At 37.4% G+C, this 20,334-nt stretch overlaps 1 protein-coding gene across 3 annotated transcripts in view; it reads right to left on the reverse strand.

Annotated features, from left to right (window-relative positions):
* SFMBT1 (Scm like with four mbt domains 1) overlaps nucleotides 1-20,334 on the reverse strand; it is a 132,535-nt gene that overhangs the window by 33,035 nt on the left and 79,166 nt on the right. For all 3 annotated transcript variants that reach the window (XM_029242392.1, XM_029242394.1, XM_029242391.1), the window contains exons 3-4: nucleotides 15,094-15,188; nucleotides 4,173-4,413 (exon numbers count right to left, since the gene is read on the reverse strand). In XM_029242392.1, the coding sequence (XP_029098225.1) occupies nucleotides 4,173-4,413; nucleotides 15,094-15,188 (336 nt within the window). The remainder of the gene's footprint in view (nucleotides 1-4,172; nucleotides 4,414-15,093; nucleotides 15,189-20,334) is intronic.

Here is a 20,334-nt window from a genome sequence, read left to right on the forward strand (position 1 = left end):
TAGCTCGATTAAAAAAAAAGATTCCTTTAGTTTTAAAAAACGAAGTTAACACACACATACACACGCATTCATACATCTTCCTCCTCCCTCATTCAATACATATTTTTCTTTATTCATATAACAAGATATCTGGAGACCATTCCTTGGATATATGTACATGGACCCACCCTGTTTCTTTTTTTAATGACTGATTGCACCTTTTATTATGAAGTACTCTTCTTTGGAAAGGTGATATATATTGATACACACACACACACACACACACACACACACACACACACACACACACACACAAAGGAGTATTACTTAGCCATAAAAAGAATGAAATAATGCCATTTGCAGCAACATGGATGAACCAAGAGATTATCACTCTGCTGTACACCTGAAACCAATGCAACATTGTAAATCAACTACACTTCAATTAAAAAATAATAATAAAGTACCCTTCTTTGTTTCTTACAGTGCTTTCTGATCTGAATTCCACCTTTGTCAGATATCAAGACTGAGACTCCTGCTTTCTTTTCTATTTGCATTTGTCTATGTATCTTTGTCCATCCTTTTATGTTTATTCTTTCAGAATATCTCCATTTAGGTATGTCTCCTGTAATAGCACAGAAGTGGGTTTTATTTTGTGAGCCAACCTGGTTTACTTTTAATAGAAGAGTAAGCCCACTAACATTTATTTATATTACCAAAAGATACGACCTCAATTCTGTCATATTGTTAAGTATTACATAAATTGCTTGTGTATGTGTACAGTCTTTCACTATGTGATCTATTTTATTTAAATATATACTTCTTCTTTTTAAAATCTATCTTTTGGCATTTACAAACATTTGTGTTTTGTGGCCTCTCCCGTTGTGGAGCACAGGCTCTGGACGTGCAGGCTTACCGGCCATGGCTCACGGGCCCAGCCGCTCCGCGGCATGTGGGATCTTCCCGGACTGGGGCACAAACCCGTGTCCCCTGCATCGGCAGGCGGACTCTCAACCACTGCGCCACCCCGGAAGCCCCTACTAATATCTTTATATAACCATTTTAGTCCTCTCTATTTTCGGACTATTTTCTATTTCATTTTTTTTTTTTTTTTAATAAACAATACTAAAGTTAGCTATAATGTCTTTCTTCTCTCTTTCAGCATCTCATTTCAGGTAAAATAGCCTTTTACTCCCAGTTAACACTTAAAAGGCAATTAGTTAAATTACTAGGCAATAAACCTGTTTTAAAAGGGGAGGAGGGATGAGTAAGCTTATACCACTGTATTCACTTGCTCGCCCCACTGTGGTCGTATATTTTTTATAGTTATACTGTATTTATGTTGTCAGAGCATGTAGCCTTAATATACTATACTGTCTCTCTTACAACAATCATTTAGCTCGAAGTTCTACAGTCATATATACATTTAGTGTTTCACTAACAATTCTCAAGCTAATGTTTCTTCATTTGTTTTTCTTTTCTTTTAAAAACATTAATTAATTAATTAATTTATTTATTTATTTTTGCAGTACGCAGACCTCTCACTGCTGTGGCCTCTCCCGTTGCGGAGCACAGGCTCCAGACGCGCAGGCTCAGCGGCCATGGCTCACGGGCCTAGCCGCTCTGCGGCGTGTGGGATCTTCCTGGACCGGGACATGAACCCGTGTCCCCTGCATCGGCAGGCAGACTCTCAACCACTGCACCACCAGGGAAGCCTGCTCTGGAAGGATTTTATTCTACCCTTTTTTCTTCATCCTAACTTGACCTTGTATGAGACTCAACTGAAATCATTTTCTCTTGTTCATGTTTAAATGAGGTGAATTTTCCTATACTCTTAAGATGTGATAGTGGGCCAGGTAGCTTCATGTCTCTAGAGCTTCCTCTTACATTGTTTTTTCACAGAACGTTAAGGGCAAGCTAGAAGCCCACCGATAACCCAGGACTCTACATTTCTAAATACCATCCTTCAAAAAACAAAATGAAACAAAACAAAAAAACCTAGGGCTCCCTGGAGAAACGGCTGATTTCAGAGCTGAGGCAGGGAAAAGTTTCCTGAACAAGAAACTACTCAAAGAATAATGGGAACATAGCAAAGGACACATTTGCCAGCTTGAAGGGGTGTCCACTGGCCAAATCTAGGACAGTCTGAGCATCAAAATAAATAATGATAGTAAGGATTATAATCCACTGAATAAAATAATACTCATAAGTCTATACTGACATAGATACATAAATACACACATGCATACATGCATACATAAATACCTGTGTGTAAATGGTAGAAAAGAGAAAGCTCTTTCTATAGTAGAAAGCCAATTATGAAACGAAGAAGGAATTAGAAAATGCCATTTGGTAATCATTAGAGTAATAACTGTTTCAGATAAAAATTATCAATGGATGCCAAAAAAGGTGGGTGAAGTTTGAAGAGTAATGAGATAGTTACATAATCTCAAAGTATCTTCCCACAAGATACTTACTAAGTAAAAACAGTAAAAGCAATTTTACAGTGGAAAAACTTGGCATATACCAATTTAATCAAGTGATGAAAGTTAATATCACAAGTTAGTTACAGGACAAACCAATAGCATGTGTCTCCTGAGATGATGCACCAGAAGGACACAGCATCACTTCTGCATTTCTCCTACCAAAAGTGCACAATTGGGCTTCCCTTGTGGCGCAGTGGTTGAGAGTCTGCCTGCCGATGCAGGGGACACGGGTTCGTGCCCCGGTCTGGGAAGATCCCACATGCCGCGGAGCAGCTGGGCCCGTGAGCCATGGCTGCTGAGCCTGTGCCTCCGGAGCCGTGCTCCGCAACAGGAGAGGCCACAACAGCGAGAGGCCCGCGTACCGCAAAAAAAAAAAAAAAAAAAAAGTGCACAATCTGCATCTAAGTAAACATCAGACAAACCCAAATTGTGAGACATTCTAAAAAATAGCTGGCCTGTACTCTTCAAAAACGTCAATGCCAAGAAGGACAAAGAAAGGTTAAGGAAACTAAAAAGATATGACAGCTAAATGCACTGAATCCTGGACGAGGAAAAGACATGAGGAATAATGAACAGTACTCAACCCAGGACATAATGAACGTTCCTGGGAAAATCAGCCTGTACCTTTCAAAGATGTCAAAGTCATGAAAGTCAAAGAAAGCATGAGGAACTGTCCCAGATTAAAGGAATCTTAGGAGACACGACAAATGAATGTTAACACATGATCCAGGATTTTCTTTTACTGTAGAAACATTTTACTACAAAAACATTATTGATAAAAACTGAACACGGTCTATAGATTAAATAACAGTATTATATCAAAGTTAATTTCCTGATTTTATTTTATTGTGTTCATGAATGTCTTTGTTTTTAGAAGTAAAGGGTAAAAGGAAATCACATGTACAACTGACTCTCATGGTTCATTAAAAAAGCCTCTGTGTGTGTGTGTGTGTGTGTGTGTGTGTGTGTGTGTGAGAGAGAGAGAGAGAGAGAGAGAGAGAGAGAGGGAGAGAGAGAGAGAGAGAGAGAGGACAAAGTAAATGTGGTAAAATGCCAACATTTGGGGAAAGTTGGCAGTAAGTCCCCAAGAATTTTCTATAATATTTTTGCAAATCTGAAGTATTTCTGTAAATCTGAAATTATAAAAAAATAAGAAGTTGAAAGTAAAGCATATAAGGTCTGGAATTTTCTTAAGGTCTGTCTTTCCTTTCTGCACATTTATATGACCCTTCTCTTTGTTTTGTCCTATTGTCTCTGTCCTACTTAATTTGGATTCTACTCCCAGTAGGGCTCTTTCCTGAAAGCGAGCTTCAGCTGGTTTATTCTAAGGGTCCACAGGTCCCAGATTGCTTGTAGGTCATAAGAGGGAGGACGATAAAATCAGAAAGAGAATGAATCTGGCCCAACATACTCAAAGACAACCAGACCTGCAAGTCTCAAACTTAAGAGAGTCTCACAGACCTACAGGATTATAAGCAACAGATGCTTCCTATGAATGTCATAAAAGCCTGAAGCTTAGTGAGCACAGAATATAATTTTTTTTAAAGGGAAATGTAAATTATTCCTTATAAATACTGTCATTCAAAATGCTAACCCAAAGAAGTCAGGAAGACCTATGTGCTTGGGAAACTGAAAACCTTAAGACTGTGGACAGCCCAAATTTTCCTACAGCAATACCACATCACGCCTTGATACGAAGTATCGCATTACCTTCCGGGGCTTCGAGGGTCTTCTTATTCTGCTCACACCACCCAATGGGGTAGAGGTCAGCCTTCCTGATGTCACACCAGAAGTCTGCTCTCCGGTCCTCCCCATAGCCATCGTAGCGGAGGAGGAGCAACTGCTCACAGGTGGTAATGATGGTGGCAACCCAGTAGGTTTCAGGATCGGTTTTCACAACCACCTCCAGTTTCATCCCAGGAGCAAATCCGTTCTGCAAACGTGTGTCCACCTGAACAGGGAAATGTTATTAACCACCAGAAAAACATCTCAAATGAATACTTCTTTGGCCAACATTCTTTAAGACTTACAATTCTGAAGCACTAAATGCAATAAAATCTTCTCAAGGGAAACCTGAGAAATTCCAATTCTAACTCACAGGAGTGATCCAAACAAAACAGGGACTAGCAATGCTGCTCTGTTCCATCTGACTCTGAAGGAGCTTTAAGAGAACTCAATATTCCACCAAAGCAGTCTATTATGATTATAGAATATGCTTTCTATTAAGTATACAAATCACTGAATGTTCACCATTTTAACAACCTTCAACACATTAAGTTTTCAAGAGTGATTTCTCGATCATTCAGAAGAAAATTTATGAAGCTAGAAAAGGTAAAGGACAAAAATAAGTTATACTGATAATAAATTAGTATAATATGTACCATACAAAAGGAGCCATATTTCCCAGTTTCCCTAAAACAGTCTGTGTTTACACCTGTTATTCTTGAATAATAATAATGCCTCTTATCTCTCTCCAAAGTGTCCTAATTTAGATGATAAATTATACGGTCACAAAGTTAGGGGTCTGCAATTCTGGAATTCCTGTATGTGTATACTAAAATTAAATAAATATATTATGGATAATGAGAGCCAGGTTTCTCACTGTGGGAGAAAGAAGTAAAAATAAGAAGAGGGGAATGGGACTTCCCTGGCAGTCCAGTGGTTAAGATTCCACGCTTCCACTGCAGGGGGCATGGGTTCAATCCCTGGTGAAGGAACTAAGATCCTGCATGCCGTATGGCACAGCCAAAAATAATAATAATAATAAAATAGAATAAAATTTTAAAAAGAAAAAGGTAAAACCAGAATGAATCTTGTGGTGTTGATCTGAAATCAGAGGTGTGGATGCCAAAATGACTATGACGACTATGATATCTGCATAATCTCAAAGGTTCTCTCCACAAAATTCTTCTTAGTCGCAAAAGGGAAAACAGTAACATTACGGTGAAGAAATCTGGCAGACGCCACCTTAACTACCGGATCAAAGTTAACATCACCAGTCCTAAAACATCGATATCATATACCCTTGATACCATACCAGAAAAGCACATCATCATTTCTATGACATTCTTGCCAAATGCATAAACTCAAGCTAATCATGAGAAAACCCAAACGCAAATTGAGAAACATTCTACAAAGTAACTGGTATATGATATGTGCTTCAAAAGTATCCAGGCCATGAAAGACAGAGAGAGAATGAGGAACTGTCCCACGCTGGCGGAGACGATGGAGACATGACAACTAAGCGCAATGTGGCCATGATAACCACTAGAAAATGAGGGGGCTCCTGGAAAGGAGAGGCCAGAGAGGGAAAGTCCGCATTCTGTGTAAAATTCCTCCCCATTCTAATCACTAACCTGCTGTACTCCTGAAAGGTAATCACTATCCTGACTTATAACACTACAGTTTAACACTGCCTGTGTTACAGGACTATGTTAGCAAAATTATGCAGTATGAATGTTTTTCTGTGTGGCGCTTCTCTTGTCCAACATTGCTTATGAGATTCATTTGTGCTGTTGCATGTAACAGTACTTTATGTCTTCCCCTTCCTGTATAGTATTCCATTATACAAATATGCCATAATTTATCCATTCTAATGCTCCTCATAGTAGGCACTCTGGGTAGGTCACAGTTTTGGAAGACTACTGATAATATTCTCATAATTATATGAATAGTTTTGTATGTCATTTGATGCATACCTACATGGATTCCTATAATAAAAAGACAAATATTTTCCAAAGTGGCTATACCAATGTACTCTGCCAGTAGTATACAAGAAATCCTTCTGCCTTAACATTCTAACCAACATTACTGTATTTTCTACCTTTTTCATTTTAACCATTTTGAAACACGTATTATATTATCTCACTGTAATTTTAATTTGCATTTTCTGATTATTAATAGAGTTGAGAACCTTTTTATTTATTAGCCATTTAGATTTCTTCTTCCAGGGAATGCCTAAATTTCTTGCCAATTTTTAATTGAGTCAATATTCTGGATACAGTTTGTCAATTACTTGTATTACAAATATCACTTTCTTGATGGTGTTGTTTGATAAACATAAGTTATTAATTTTAATATACTCTGATTCATCAATATTTTTCCTTTAAAAAGTTAATGGTTTTTCTATATTTTTAAACAAACTTTTCCCTATCCGTAGGGGTCATAAGATATACTATTATATTATTTTCTAGAAGCCTTTTATATTGAGAACTAATATCCACCTTGAGTTAATCTCTGTGTGTGGTATTAGGTAGGGGTCAGGTTTTACTTGTTGGAATCCGTTTGTCAATTTCTACTTAAATTTTTTTTTGCCGTTTGACTTGGGTTGCAGTCAATCTACAGATCTATTTGGGGAGAACTGACATCTTTACAATAGTGAGTCTTGCAATAGATGAACAGGTATATTCCTTCATTTTAACTTATATAAATATTTGAAGTTTCTTTGCAAATATTTCTTACATTTTATTCCTAGCTATTTGATGTTTTTTATGTTATTGTAAATCACATCTTTCAGTTTCCATTTCTGTTTGTGGCTAGTATACAGAAATAAAAGGCTTTTTATACCGACCTTGTATCTAAAAATCTTGCTAAAATTACTCATTAATTCTAATAATATAGCTGTAAATTATTTTATTCATCTGCAAATAATGACTTTTTCCCTTCCTTCCTAATTCTTATACATTTTAATTGTTTTTCTTACCTTATTATATTGGCTAGATCCTCCAAAACAATATCAAACAGAAATCATGTTAACCAGCATGATTTTTGTCTTGTTCCATATTAAAAAGAAAGATGTATCATATTACCATTAATAAAGTTTGCTGTAGATTTTTTTATAGATACACTTCATCAAATTAAGGAAATTCCCATCTGTAGTTTGCTAAGAGTTTTATCATAAGTGGATGTGGAATTTTATCAATAATTTTCTTTATATATTGAGATGATAATGTGATTTTTCTCCTTTACTACTATGGTGAATTATACTCATTGATTTTCAAATGTTAAGCCACTTAGGCCATCTTGTATTCCTGGAAAAAATCGACTTATTAATGTACTATCCTTTTTAAATATAGCTACATTTAGTTTGGTATTATTTTTTATGCTATTTGTGCATTAGTCGTCATGAGTGACATGTCTCTGTAATTTTCCTTTCCTGAAATATTATTAGATTTGGTATCAAGGTTGTGCTGATCTCTAAACAAACTGGTACCCTACAATCAATATGGGATAGAATGATCAGACAGAAAGGAAACAGAAGACTTGAACAAGAGTATAAACCAACTAGAAACTAACAGACATATAGATAACACTCCACTCAACAACAATACACATTCCTCTCAAATGTACATGGAACATTCTCCAGGACAGACCATAATTTTAGGCCAAAAACCAAATCATACAAAGTATCTTTTCTAATCACCATGAAATAAAACTGGAACTCAATAACAGAAGGAAAACTAGAAAATTCACAAATACGTGGATATGAAACACACTCTTTAATAGCCAATAGATCAAAGAAGAAATTACAAGGGAAATTAGAAAATACTTTGAGACAAATTATAACAAAAATACATCAAAATTTATGAGAGGCAGCAAAAACAGCATTAAGCAGGAAATGTGTAGCTGTATGTGACTACACTAAAAAAGAAGGAAGATCTCAATCAACACCCTAACTTTACTTCCAAAGAAACTAGAAAAAGAAGAGCAAATGAAACCCAAAGCTAGCATAAGGAAGGAAATAATAAAGATTAGAGTAGTGATAAATAAAACAGAGAACAGAAAAACAATACAGGACTTCTGGGTTTCAATTTGACATGTAAGGATTTTTGCATGTTGGAACTCCTGTCCTAAGAAGAAAAAAAACCTCAACAAACTAAAAATCAACAACTCTTCTTAGATCCAGCAGAGAACTGAGGTCATAGGGCAAAACTGCTGTGCTCAAAATTGGGAGACAGACAGACAGATACAGAGAATTACAACATACTAGACAGAGCAGAAACCTCTGCAGGACTAAAACCAGGGTAGGAAACCTCAAACTGTAATTAATGAATTGCTAGAGGCTCAGTACGGACAAGATTGAGAGGTAAAAACTCCATGGGGGCCCAGTCTCAGGGCAGCCCACAGACTTCTCTGAGTTTACCGCCCCCCCCCCCGCCCCGCCCAGGAGTCCTACCAGGTTTTCACAATAAAGATCAGAGAAAAATCTCCTAGTACTTCTGGCAGAGGGAAGAATAAAGTAGCATTGTGAAATACATCCAAAGCATTCTGCTCTTCTTAACAAGACTAACCCTCAAGAAAAACTATTTTACTAGGTCCTAATCAACTAGTTTTACCAAAACTTTTACCAGAGTTTTCCTGATCTAAGGTAAGGGAAACACCCAACTCCAGCCCCCTCTAGCCTCCAAAATAGGGGAAAGGATATGCACAACTCAGGTTCACTAAAACACTGAGACCAGTTCACAGGGCTAGAGAATGCTTTTGCTCTCCTCACACCTTACCACCATATCAAGAGGGCTCCTGTAAAACAGAGGAGACAAAATAAATGACACCAAAGTAAATTTTAGCCTCTGACACCTATAGCTACAACAAACGGTAAAATCAACCTAACTTCTATCCAGGTAAACATAAAACACTAAAGACCTATTTATTTCTATTCCTTTTACTTAGTATAGTATGTCCAGCTTTCAACAAAAACTTACAGAGCTACTAAAAGACAAAAAACACAGTTTGAAGAAACGGAGCAGACATTAGAACCAGGCTCAGATATGGCAGAGATGTAACATACCAGGAATTTAAAACAACTGATTAATATGATAAGGGCTCTAAATGAAAAAAGTAGACAGATGGGTGATGCAAGAAGAGAGAAACTCCGAGGAAAAATCAAAATGAAATGGCAGACACCAAAAACACTCTAACAAAAATGAAGAATTCCTTGATGGGCTCAACCACAAGACTGGGGTCAGCCAGGGAAAGAATGTGTGAGCTAGAAAAAATGTCAATAGAAACTTTCAAAACTGAAAAGCAAAGAGAAAAAAGAATGAGAAAGTTGGAAAAGAATACCAAAGAACTGTGGGACAATTATAAAAAGTGTGACATAAGTGTACTATAAATATTGGAAGGAAAAGAGAGAAAGAATAGAAGAAATATTTGAAGCAATAATGATTGAGAATTTCCCAAAATTAATGATACCAAACCACAGATCCAAGAACCCCAGAGAATACCAAGCAGTATAAATAACACAAAAAAATCTATACCTAGGCATAAGATACTCAAACTGCAGAAAAACAAAGACAAAGAAAAAACTCTTGAAAGACGACAGAGGAGAAAAAAATACCTTACCTATAGAGAAGCAAGGATAAAAATTACATCAGACTTCTCTTAAGAAAACACTCAAGTAAGAAAATAGTGGGGTGAAATATTTAAATTACGTAAAGAAAAAAGACACCAACTTAGAATTCTGCACTCCGCAAAATAAAAGACTTTTCTCAAACAAAAATTGAGAAACTTTGTTGCCAGTAATATTTCTTGCAAGAAATATTAAAATAAATTCTTCAGAGAATTCCCTGGCAGTCCAGTGGTTAGGACTCCACGCTTTCACTGCCGAGGGCCCAGGTTCAATCCCTGGTCAGGGAACTAAGATCCCGCAAGCCACACAGCGCGGCTGGGAAACTTCATTCATTCATTCCTCAGAAAGAAGGAAAATGATATATGTCAGAAACTAGATCTACATAAAGGAAGAGCAATAGAATAAATGAATAAATATATAATAAACATATAAAAGAATCAACGTAGATAAAATCTAATTTTTCTTATTCTTAATATATCTAACAGATAACTGTTCAAACTAATAACAGCAACAAATTATTTGGTGATTATAGCTTATGCGTAAGTGAAACGAATGATAACAATGTTATAAGGCCTGGGAGGGAGTAATTGGGAATACTCTGATATTAGCTACTGGCACTATCCATGAAATGGTATAGTGTTACTTGAAAGAGAACTTGGGTTAGTTGTAAATGTATATTGCAAAAACAAGGGCAACCACTAAAAAAGTTTTTAAAAGTATAATGATGTGCTAAGTGAAATAAGCCAACATAAAAGGACAAATATTGTATGATTTCACTTATGTGCAATAGGCAAATTCACAGAGACAGAAAGTATAATAGAGGTTACTAAGGGCTGGGGGAGGAGAGTGGGAGGAGCCACCCAGGGGAGAAACCCTGAATACAGGGTTTCTGTTGGAGATGATGAAAAAGTTGTGGAAATGGAGAATGTTAGTGGTTGTACAACACTGAGGAAGAAGTTAATTTTTTTAAAACCTTTAACACTGAAGTGTTTTCAATATGCATCTTTTAATTAATTGCAGTCTACTTACAAATAATACCATACCACTTCATGTGCTGCACAAAGATCTTACAACCATATACTCCCAAATCCTCCCTCCTCATCCTTTGTGCTACTATAGTTACATATGCTATAAACACACAATATACTGCTACCATTTTTTTGTTTGTTTCAAACTGGTATCTTTTAGAGACACTAAAAATAAGGAAAACAATGAACTTTATATCTAGCTACATCTATGCCATTTCTATTGTTCTTTATTTCTTTCTGTGGATCTAAGTTTCTGTCTTATTTCAAATTCCTTCTGCCTTAAGAACTTCCTAATACTTTTTTGTAGATAATGAAACCTCTTAATTTTTGTTTTCCTGAAAAGGTCTATATTTCTCCTCCACTTCTCGAAAAAATTTCTGCTGAGGGAAGAATTCTGGGTTGATAGGTTCATTTCTTTCAACACTTTAAAGATCTTACTCCACTGTGCTCTGGTTTGGATAGTTTCCCAAAAAAATTTCACTATAATTCTTATATTTGTTCCTCTATATGTAATGTGTCTTTTTTTCCTCTGGCTGCCTTCAAGATTTTCTCTTTCCCTTTGGATTTCAGCAGTCTGAATATGATGTGTCTGGATGCATTTTATTGTTATTAATTATCCTGTTTTGCATTGCGTGAGCTTCTCTGATCTGTGGTGTAGTATCTTTGTTTTCCTTTGGAAAATTGTCTGCCGTTATCCCTTCAAACATCTCTTCCTCACCTCTGCTCTTTTCTCCTTCTGAGATTCCAATTACACACAAATTACACTCTTTTTTTTTAATATTGTCCACAGCTGTTGGGTGTTCTAGTCTGTTTTTTCCCCACTTTTTTCTCTTTATATTTCAGTCTGGGTGATTTCTACTGACTTACCTTCAAGTATACTGATTTCTTCCTCATCTGTGTCAAGTCAACTGATGAGCCTGTCAAAGGCACTCATCTGTTACCATGTTTTCCATTTCTACTAGATTCTTTAGAATAGTTTCCATCTCTGCTGAAATTCCTCTTCTGTTCATGCATGTTGTCCACCTATTCTGCTAGAGCCTCTAACGTATTAATCACAGTTATTTAAAATTCTCTGACAGTTTAAACATCTGGGTCATACAAGTCTGGTTCTATTGAATGCTTTGCCTCTTGACACTTTGCTGTTTTTCTCTTCCTTCTGTGTGTCTCTCATGATTTTTCGTTGAAAGCTAGACATCCTGGGTAGAACAGTCAAGACTAAGACACATAGTATTTACTCCCGGAAATGAGCATGTTTCTTCTTAGGTCTTAAGTTCAAGAGAGAAGGTTAAGTCAATCTAGTTAGGAGTAGAGCTGGGTTTGGGTTTTATTGTTGCTAACAGTTATTCACAGTGTACCATAGGCTTCAGATTCCACTAGCACTGTCTGGTATTTATGCTGTAGGCTCATTTGCTATACGGTTTTTTCCCTCAACATTAGCTGCTCCACCCTCACATTTAGATCTTCTCTTTGTGACTACACCTCTGTTGTAACTACACTTCTCTTTGTGACTGTCTCTCTCTCTCTCTCTCTCTCCACACTCTTGCCTCTCCCCCACAAAGAGACCTCTACTACCCACAATTTTCTAACTTGGTAGTGGGGGACAAGCATTCTCTGAGATTCAGCCTCAGTCTTGTGAGATTCTGTGTCCCTTGGTCTTGGGGGTGGAAACTTCTCAGTGATCCTAACCTTCCCCCAACTGTAGGGGACTTCTGATGCTCCAGCATGTATTCCTACCCCTCTCCTACCTACATCCCTTCCTCAATCAGTTTGATGCGTTTGTTCTTGAAGACCCAGGTAAAGCTTAGTGCCTTTCCCACAGTGGGGGTTCTTCTCTCCACCAGACATGCACCATGAGGAAGGCTTTTTCACTATCTTACACTCTTCCTCTTTGCAAACGTGGTTTATCTCTAATTCCTTCTTCAGCCCTGTCTTCCCTCCTTCCTTCGTGCCAAACTTGGTTATGTAAAACTCTTGCCGGTGGCTTGGACATACATTACCATTGCTCTAGAGTTCTGAGTTCTACCAGTTTTGCCCATGATCTGCTAGTCATAGCCATCCCTTCTCAACATCTTCCTATATCCATGCTTGATTTTTACTATATTTGGCAGCCCTTCACCATATACTGATTCAGGTTTATGGTTAGGCCAAGTCCTAGTCCAGAGCAAAGCCCTAACTCTCTTCAATTTTATTAAGGCTCAGAGAGGAAGCTGCAGAAGAAAAGTGTGAAGCTAGCAGAGGCTGGTTCATGAGGTTGAAGGAAAAAGGACATTTCTATAACATAAAAGTGCAAGGTGGAGCAGCGAGTGCTGATGTAGAAGCTGCAGCAAGTTATCCAGAAGATCTAGCTAAGATAATGGATGGAGGTAGCTACACTAAACAACAGATTTTCAGTGTAGATGAAACAGCCTTATCTTGGAAGAAGATGGAAGAAAATGCCATCTAGGACTTCCATAGCCAGAGAAGTCAAAGCCTGGCTTCAAAGCTTCAAATGACAAGCTGACTCTCTTGTTAGGGGCTAATGCAGATGGTGAGCTTAAGCTGAAGCCAGCGCTCATTTACCATGAAAAAATCCTAGGGCCTTTAAGAATTATACTAAATCTAACCTGCCTGTGCTCTATAAATGGGAAAACAAAGCCTGGATGACCGCACATCTGTTTACAACATGGTTTACTGCATATTTTAAGCCCACTGTTGAGACCTACTGCTCAGAAAAAGATTCCTTTCAAAATAGTACTGCTCACTGACAATGCATCTGGTTACCCAAGAGTTCTGATGGAAATGTACAAGATTAATAACGTTTTCACGCCTGCAAACACAACATCCATTCTGCAGCCTATGGATCAGGAAGTCATTTCAACTTTCAAGTCTGACTACTTAAAAAATACATTTCATGAAGCCGTAGCTGCTATAGTGATTCCTCTGATGAATCTAACAATTGAAAGCCTCCTGGAAAGGATTCACCATTCTAGATGCCTTTAATTACATTTGTGATCCATGGGAAGAGGTCAAAATGAACATTAACAGGTGTTTGGAAGAAGCTAATTCCAACCCTCACGGATGACTTTGAGGGGTTCAGGACTTCAGTGGAGAAAGTAACTGCCAATGGGGTGGAACAGCAAGAAAACTAGAAGTGATGCCTGAAAATGTGACTGAATTGGTGCAATCTCATGATAAAACCTGAACAAACGAGGAGTTTCTTCTTCTTCTTCCTCTTTTTTTTTTTTTTTTTTAATCTTTTGGCCACGTCGTATAGCATGTGGGATCTTAGTTCCCCGACCAGGGATCGAACCCATTCCCCCTGCATTGGCACTGTGGAATCCTAACCACTGGACCACCAGGGAAGTCCCAGGAGTTTCTTCTCATGGATGAGCTTTCTTGAGATGGAATCTACTCCTGGTGAAGATGCTGTGAAGATTGTTGAAATGACAACAAAGGATTTAGAATATTACATAAACTTAGTTGATAAAGCAGTGGCAGGGCTTGAGAATTGACTCCAATTTTGAAAGAACTTCTACTATGGGTAAAATGCTATCAAATAGCATTGCACCTACAGAGGAATCATTCGTAAAAGGAAGAGTCAATCCATGGGGCAAACTTCACTGTTGTCTTTTTTCAAGAAACTGCCACAGCCCCCCCAACCCTTCAGCCACCACCACCCTGACCAGTCAGCAGCATCAACATTGAGGTAACACCCTCCACCAGCACAAAGACTACTCACTAAAGGCTCAGGTGATGACTAGCACTCTTAAGCAATAATGTATTTTTAAATTAAGGTATGTACTTTTTTTAGACATAATGCTATTGCACACTTAACAGACTATAGTATAGTTTAAACATACTTTTATATGTACTGGGAAACCAAAAAATTCGTGTGACTTGCACTTTATTGCAATACTTGCCTTACTGTGGTGGTCTGGAACTGAACCCGCAACAGCTCCAAGGTCTGCCTGTACCAGACTATAAATCATTTTCTTCAACTGAAGAGGTTTTTGGGGTTTTTTTGACAAAAATAAAGGAATATTCATGACTGGTCAAAAAAGACAGGTTGGCATCGAGTGGCAAAAAATACACAAAACCAAAAGGGTTTTAGAATATGTCAAGTTTTCTTAATAAAAGTGGCAACAGGGGGGAAAAAGAAAAAGCACTCAAATTCTCTCAAGTATTCTACCTTAAAATAACTCTAAACTCTCTACTGATGGTGCAGTGAGTCAAAGAAAAGAAATATAGTAAGTCAAGCAATATAGTCACCGCTCACATGTTTAAAAGACCCGTAGGGAACTGCTGTGGATCCTGTCTCTTCTAGATAGTCTTCCCAGCTTAATTCCACTTCTTCCACTCCAGATCCAGCATCTGGAATTAAAAACAACACAAAAACAGGTAAGGCTGAATTTAAAAAAAACTTAAGGTATAAAAACATAAACTTAGTAAACCTAACTTACAATTTACTTCACAAGTTAATTGACTTTTCACACAAAATAACTAAGTATTCTTTTTAAATAGCAGGTTCCCTTAGTGCACTGATTGTCAATGAATCTCAACACCATAGAGTGTGACATGCTGTCTCCTGCTGGGATCTATCTGGGATTCACCTAAATAGATCACATAAAGCTGGTGAGAGTGTAACTACTATAAACCCTTTGGACTGTAATTTAGTATCTAATGCCAAATATCTGAGATCCTTAATAGGCATTTCAAACTTAAATTTTCAATCTGTTCTTCCTTAGTACTCTCCAACTGAGTAAAAGTTACCAATGGTTGATATTTTGACTCAATCCAAAAACTGTGGCGTTATCCTTACTTTCTTCCCTTTCTTTCACATCTCACATCCAATCCATCAGAAAATTCTGGGTACTACCTTTAAAGATATCCCAAATCTAATCACCTTCCACCATTTCTACTGCTATCTCTCTAAGTGCAAGGTCTAACTACAATACCTTTCACCTTTTAATCACACAATAAAATCTAAAATTTGGGAGACTGCAAAGGCCCTATGTGATCTGACCCCTAGTTCCCGACCCTGACTCTGCATCCCCAGCCAGCCTCTTATTTGCTCACTGCACTCGAGGGACACTGAGTTTCTTGCCACTCCTCTCTAACCATGTTCTTTCCTCAAAGTCTCTGCGTTTGTTATTTCCTCCGCTTAGACTCATTCCCCTGTCATTGACAGCTTTACGTCATTCAAGCCTCTACTCAACACCTCTCCAGAAAAGCCTTCCACCAGAAAGGCCTTCCATCAGTGTGCATCTAAAGTAGAAACCTCCAGCCTCTGCTTTCATTATCTTCATGGCATTCATTCCTACCTACAAGCATACCATGTCTTTTTATCTTCCCCATTAGACAATAAACTCTGTGAAGACAGGAGCTTTGTTTTGGTCACTCCTACATCTCTGTCACAGCAGAGACTCAATACATTTTTGATGAGTGAGCAAAGATTCAAACACTTCATTGGAATCCAATAATCCCAATTCACATAAACTCCCTAAGAGCAGGGTTTTGTTCACTGACTATCCCCACTGCCCAAAACAATGCCTGTCACTAGGAAGTCTGTGATAAACAGCTGCTGAATGAGTATACCCTTGGGGAGCCTGTGCTTCACACAAACACAAGGAGGCAAATACAAGGATGCTCACCACAGCACTGTTTCTAACAGCAACAGACAGAAGCAATCAGTAGAAGAATAGATAAATTATGGCAATCCTACAACGGAGTACTACTACATATAGCAGCTGAAATAAATGAACTATATTGACATATATAAATCTCAAAAAAATCACATCAAGTAAAAACAGCAGGTGCAGAATGAAAAGCACAAGATACAATTTAGGCTTCAAAACAAAACTGCAATATAATGTTTATAAATACAAATCAATAACAGTATAAAAAAAGGATGGGAAGAATATACATCAACATTAACAGTGCTACCTTTGGGGAGGGAGGGAAGCAAAGAAGATTAGAAGGAAAGTACAAAAGAGCCTTAAACTGTATTATGATTTAAGAAATGAAAAAACACATGAAAACATGTTCAACATCATTAGGGAAATGCATATCAAAACCACAGTGAGATACCACCTCACACTCATTAGGATGGCTATTATCAAAAAAGCAGAAAATAAGTGTAGGCAAGGCTGTGAGAAACTGGAATCTTTGTGCACTGCTGGTCTCGGAATATAAAATGGTACAGCCACTGTGGAAAAATTTTTGGTGGTTTCTCAAAAAATTAAAAATATAATTACCATATGATCCAGCAATTCCACTTCTGGGTATATACCCAAAAGAACTGATAGCAGGGACTCAAACAGATATCTATACATGAATGTTTATAGCAGCAATATTCACAATAGCCAAAAGGCGGAAGTAACTGACTCAAGTGTCCATCAACAGATGAATGGATAGACAAAATGTGCTATATGCATGCAATGAAATATTATTTAGTCATAATAAGGAAGGAGGGGCTTCCCTGGTGGCACAGTGGTTAAGAATCCGCCTGCCAATGCAGGGGACACGGGTTTGAGCCCTGGTCTGGGAAGATCCCACATGCCGCGGAGCAACTAAGCCCGTACGCCACAACTACTGAGCCTGAGCTCTAGAGCCCATGAGCCACTACGACTGAGGCCACGTGCCACAACTACTGAAGCCTGCATGCCTAGAGCCCGTGCTCTGCAACAAGAGAAGCCACCGCAATGTGAAGCACGTGCACCGCAGCGCAGAGTAGCCCTTGCTCGCCACAACTAAAGAAAGCCCTCATGCAGCAATGAAGACCCAATGCAGCCAAAAATAAATAAATAAATTTATATATATATATAAAAAAAGCACCACATCTCTGAAAAAAAAGGAAGGAAATTCTGACACAGGCTACAGGTTACAATGTGGATGAACCATGAGAACATTACACTAAATGAAATAAGCCAGCCACAAAAGATCAAATATTCTATGATTCCACTTACTTGAGGTAGTTAGAGTAGTCAAATTCATAGAGACAGAAAGAAGAATGGTAGTTTCCAAGGACTGGGGGGAGAGGGGAATGGGGAGTTAGTGTTTAACGGGTACAGAGTTTCAGTACGGGAAGATGAAAAAGTTTTGGAGATGGACGGTGGTAACAGTTGCACAATGATGTGAATGTATGTAATGTAATGCCACTGAACAGTACACTTAAAAATGGCTGAAATGGTCAATTTTATGTTATGGATACTTTACCGCAATTTTGAAAATGAAAACAAATATTGGACAATGTTAATTTATTATTTATTAATTTTTAAATTCTGCATTGTAGGTACGTGGGTGTTTCCTATATTGTTTTCATTTCTATGTATTTGAAAATTTTCCCTAGAAATACAACAAACCAACAAAGACTTTATTGGGAGCATCCTGGAAGTATGAGCCAGTAGAAAGTCAACTTCCATCACTAAAACACAACAAGGCTGGACATTCATATTCATGGTCCTTGGCAAGAACCCTAGTCCCTCAAAGAGCATGCTGATTTAAAAATAAACAATAACAACAATAAAAGCAGTGAATGAAAGGACTAAAGTCTCTCATTCATCAAAAACTACCTAAAAACTGAGAAGAAACTAGACTAATGATCTGATAGAAAAGTCAGCAAAACACATGAAAAGAGAATTTATTTATTTTATTTTTAATAAATTTATTTTATTTATTTATTTTTGGCTGCGTCAGGTCTTCGTTGCTGTGCATGGGCTTTCTCTAGTTTCAGCAAGCAGGGGCTACTCTTTGTTGCGGTGCATGGGCTTCTCATTGTGGTGGCTACTCTTGTTGCAGAGCACGGGCTCTAGGTGTGCAGCCTTCAGTAGTTGCGGCACGCAGGCTCAGTAGCTGTGGCGTGGGCTCTAGAGCGCAGGTGCAGTAGTTGTGGCACATGGGCTTAGTTGCTCCGTGGCATATGGGATCTTCCCGGACCAGGGCCTGAACCCGTGTCCCCTGCATTGGCAGGCGGGTTCTTAACCACTGTGCCACCAGGGAAGTCCCGAGAATTTATTTTTTAAAAATGCAAATAGTCCTTAAACATATGGAAACGTGTGCAAATTTATTCATTTTAAAAAAATGCAAATGGAAACTACGCTGAGATATCAGATGGAAAAAATTCCAAAGTCTGACAACACACTCCATGGTGAGGCAGGTAATCAAGCAGGTAAAGCATAACGACACAACCCCAGTGAAAGAACTTGGCAATATCTAGCAAAATTACATATGTATTTACCTTTTGATTCAGCAATCCCACTTCTAGGAATCTATCCCAAAGATATGCTGGCAAAAATACAAAAAGACATATGTACAAAGCTACTGATTGCAGTACTATATGTAATGCCAAGACTGGAAACAACCCAAATGTCCATCAATAAGGAACAGGGTGAATAAAATACGGTATATACATCCAGTACTATACATCTGTAAAAAAGAATGAGAATGATTTCCATATACTGATGTGGAATAATCTTCAGTATACACTAAGTGAAACAGCAAAACACACAGCAGTTTTTATTGTAGCTCTAGTTTTTGTATAAGGTGAGAGAGAGATGAATATATATGTAAATGCTCACACATATCTTTTTACATTTTAAAACATGAAAAATAGAATAAAAAGTAATAAAACTTGTTATATATATGGAGAAGAATAAAAAGGATGAATACTATCAGGCTGAAAGTGGGAATGTTGTTATATAATTTTGACTTTGTAACTATGTATATACTTTACACAATTCAGAAACATTTAAATTAAAAATTCTAAAAACTGAAAATGAACTTAAATATGCCTAACTGGTGGTGTCAAAACCGCAAAGAAAACAGGATTCCTTTAAGTCATTAATAAAATACAAAATTTTGACTACAAACCCAAGTGGAATATATCTAAAGGCAAAAACATAAAGAAATCTTAAACTATACACTATTATCCTACTGATATTTGGAAGGTTGGTATTGTTACTGTGAAAAAATTATATGAATATTATAGGATAAAAACAAATAAGTGATGATACTAAAGACATTACAAAACAACACATTTCTAAAAGAAAAGAGACATGAATATAAAATCAAAGAAATAAAAACCCTGTAATTTTAAATTAAAATTGTAAATATCAGATGAAGCCATCTGATTTTCTTTTCTCTTCAAAAGACGTGTATTTCCTAGCCATCGCTATGGATAAGACCTAGAAGAAATGGCAATCTGCTATCAATGAGCACCCCAGCACCTGGATTGTAGACTGTAAATATCATATCCACTTAAAAAAAGAGAGCTCCTCAGAGAAATGGCAAATTGCAAGCTTGGGGCAGGAAATGTGCACGAGGTACCTTGGAATCTTATTATACCAGAAAGCAAGGACTAGAACTATCAAAGATATATGACATCACATCCAAAGAACACAGGAACCAATCTGAAAGAACTTTCATTGGTCTAGAATGAGGCAATTTGATCATCAAATGAATGATGACAGCAATAGATTCAAATTCATATATAAAATATATATGTAATGTATATACGATA

This window comes from Monodon monoceros, unplaced genomic scaffold (genome assembly GCF_005190385.1).
Source record: "Monodon monoceros isolate NGI ecotype Baffin Bay Population unplaced genomic scaffold, NGI_Narwhal_1 Super_Scaffold_3, whole genome shotgun sequence".
Taxonomy (NCBI): Eukaryota; Metazoa; Chordata; class Mammalia; order Artiodactyla; family Monodontidae; genus Monodon; species Monodon monoceros.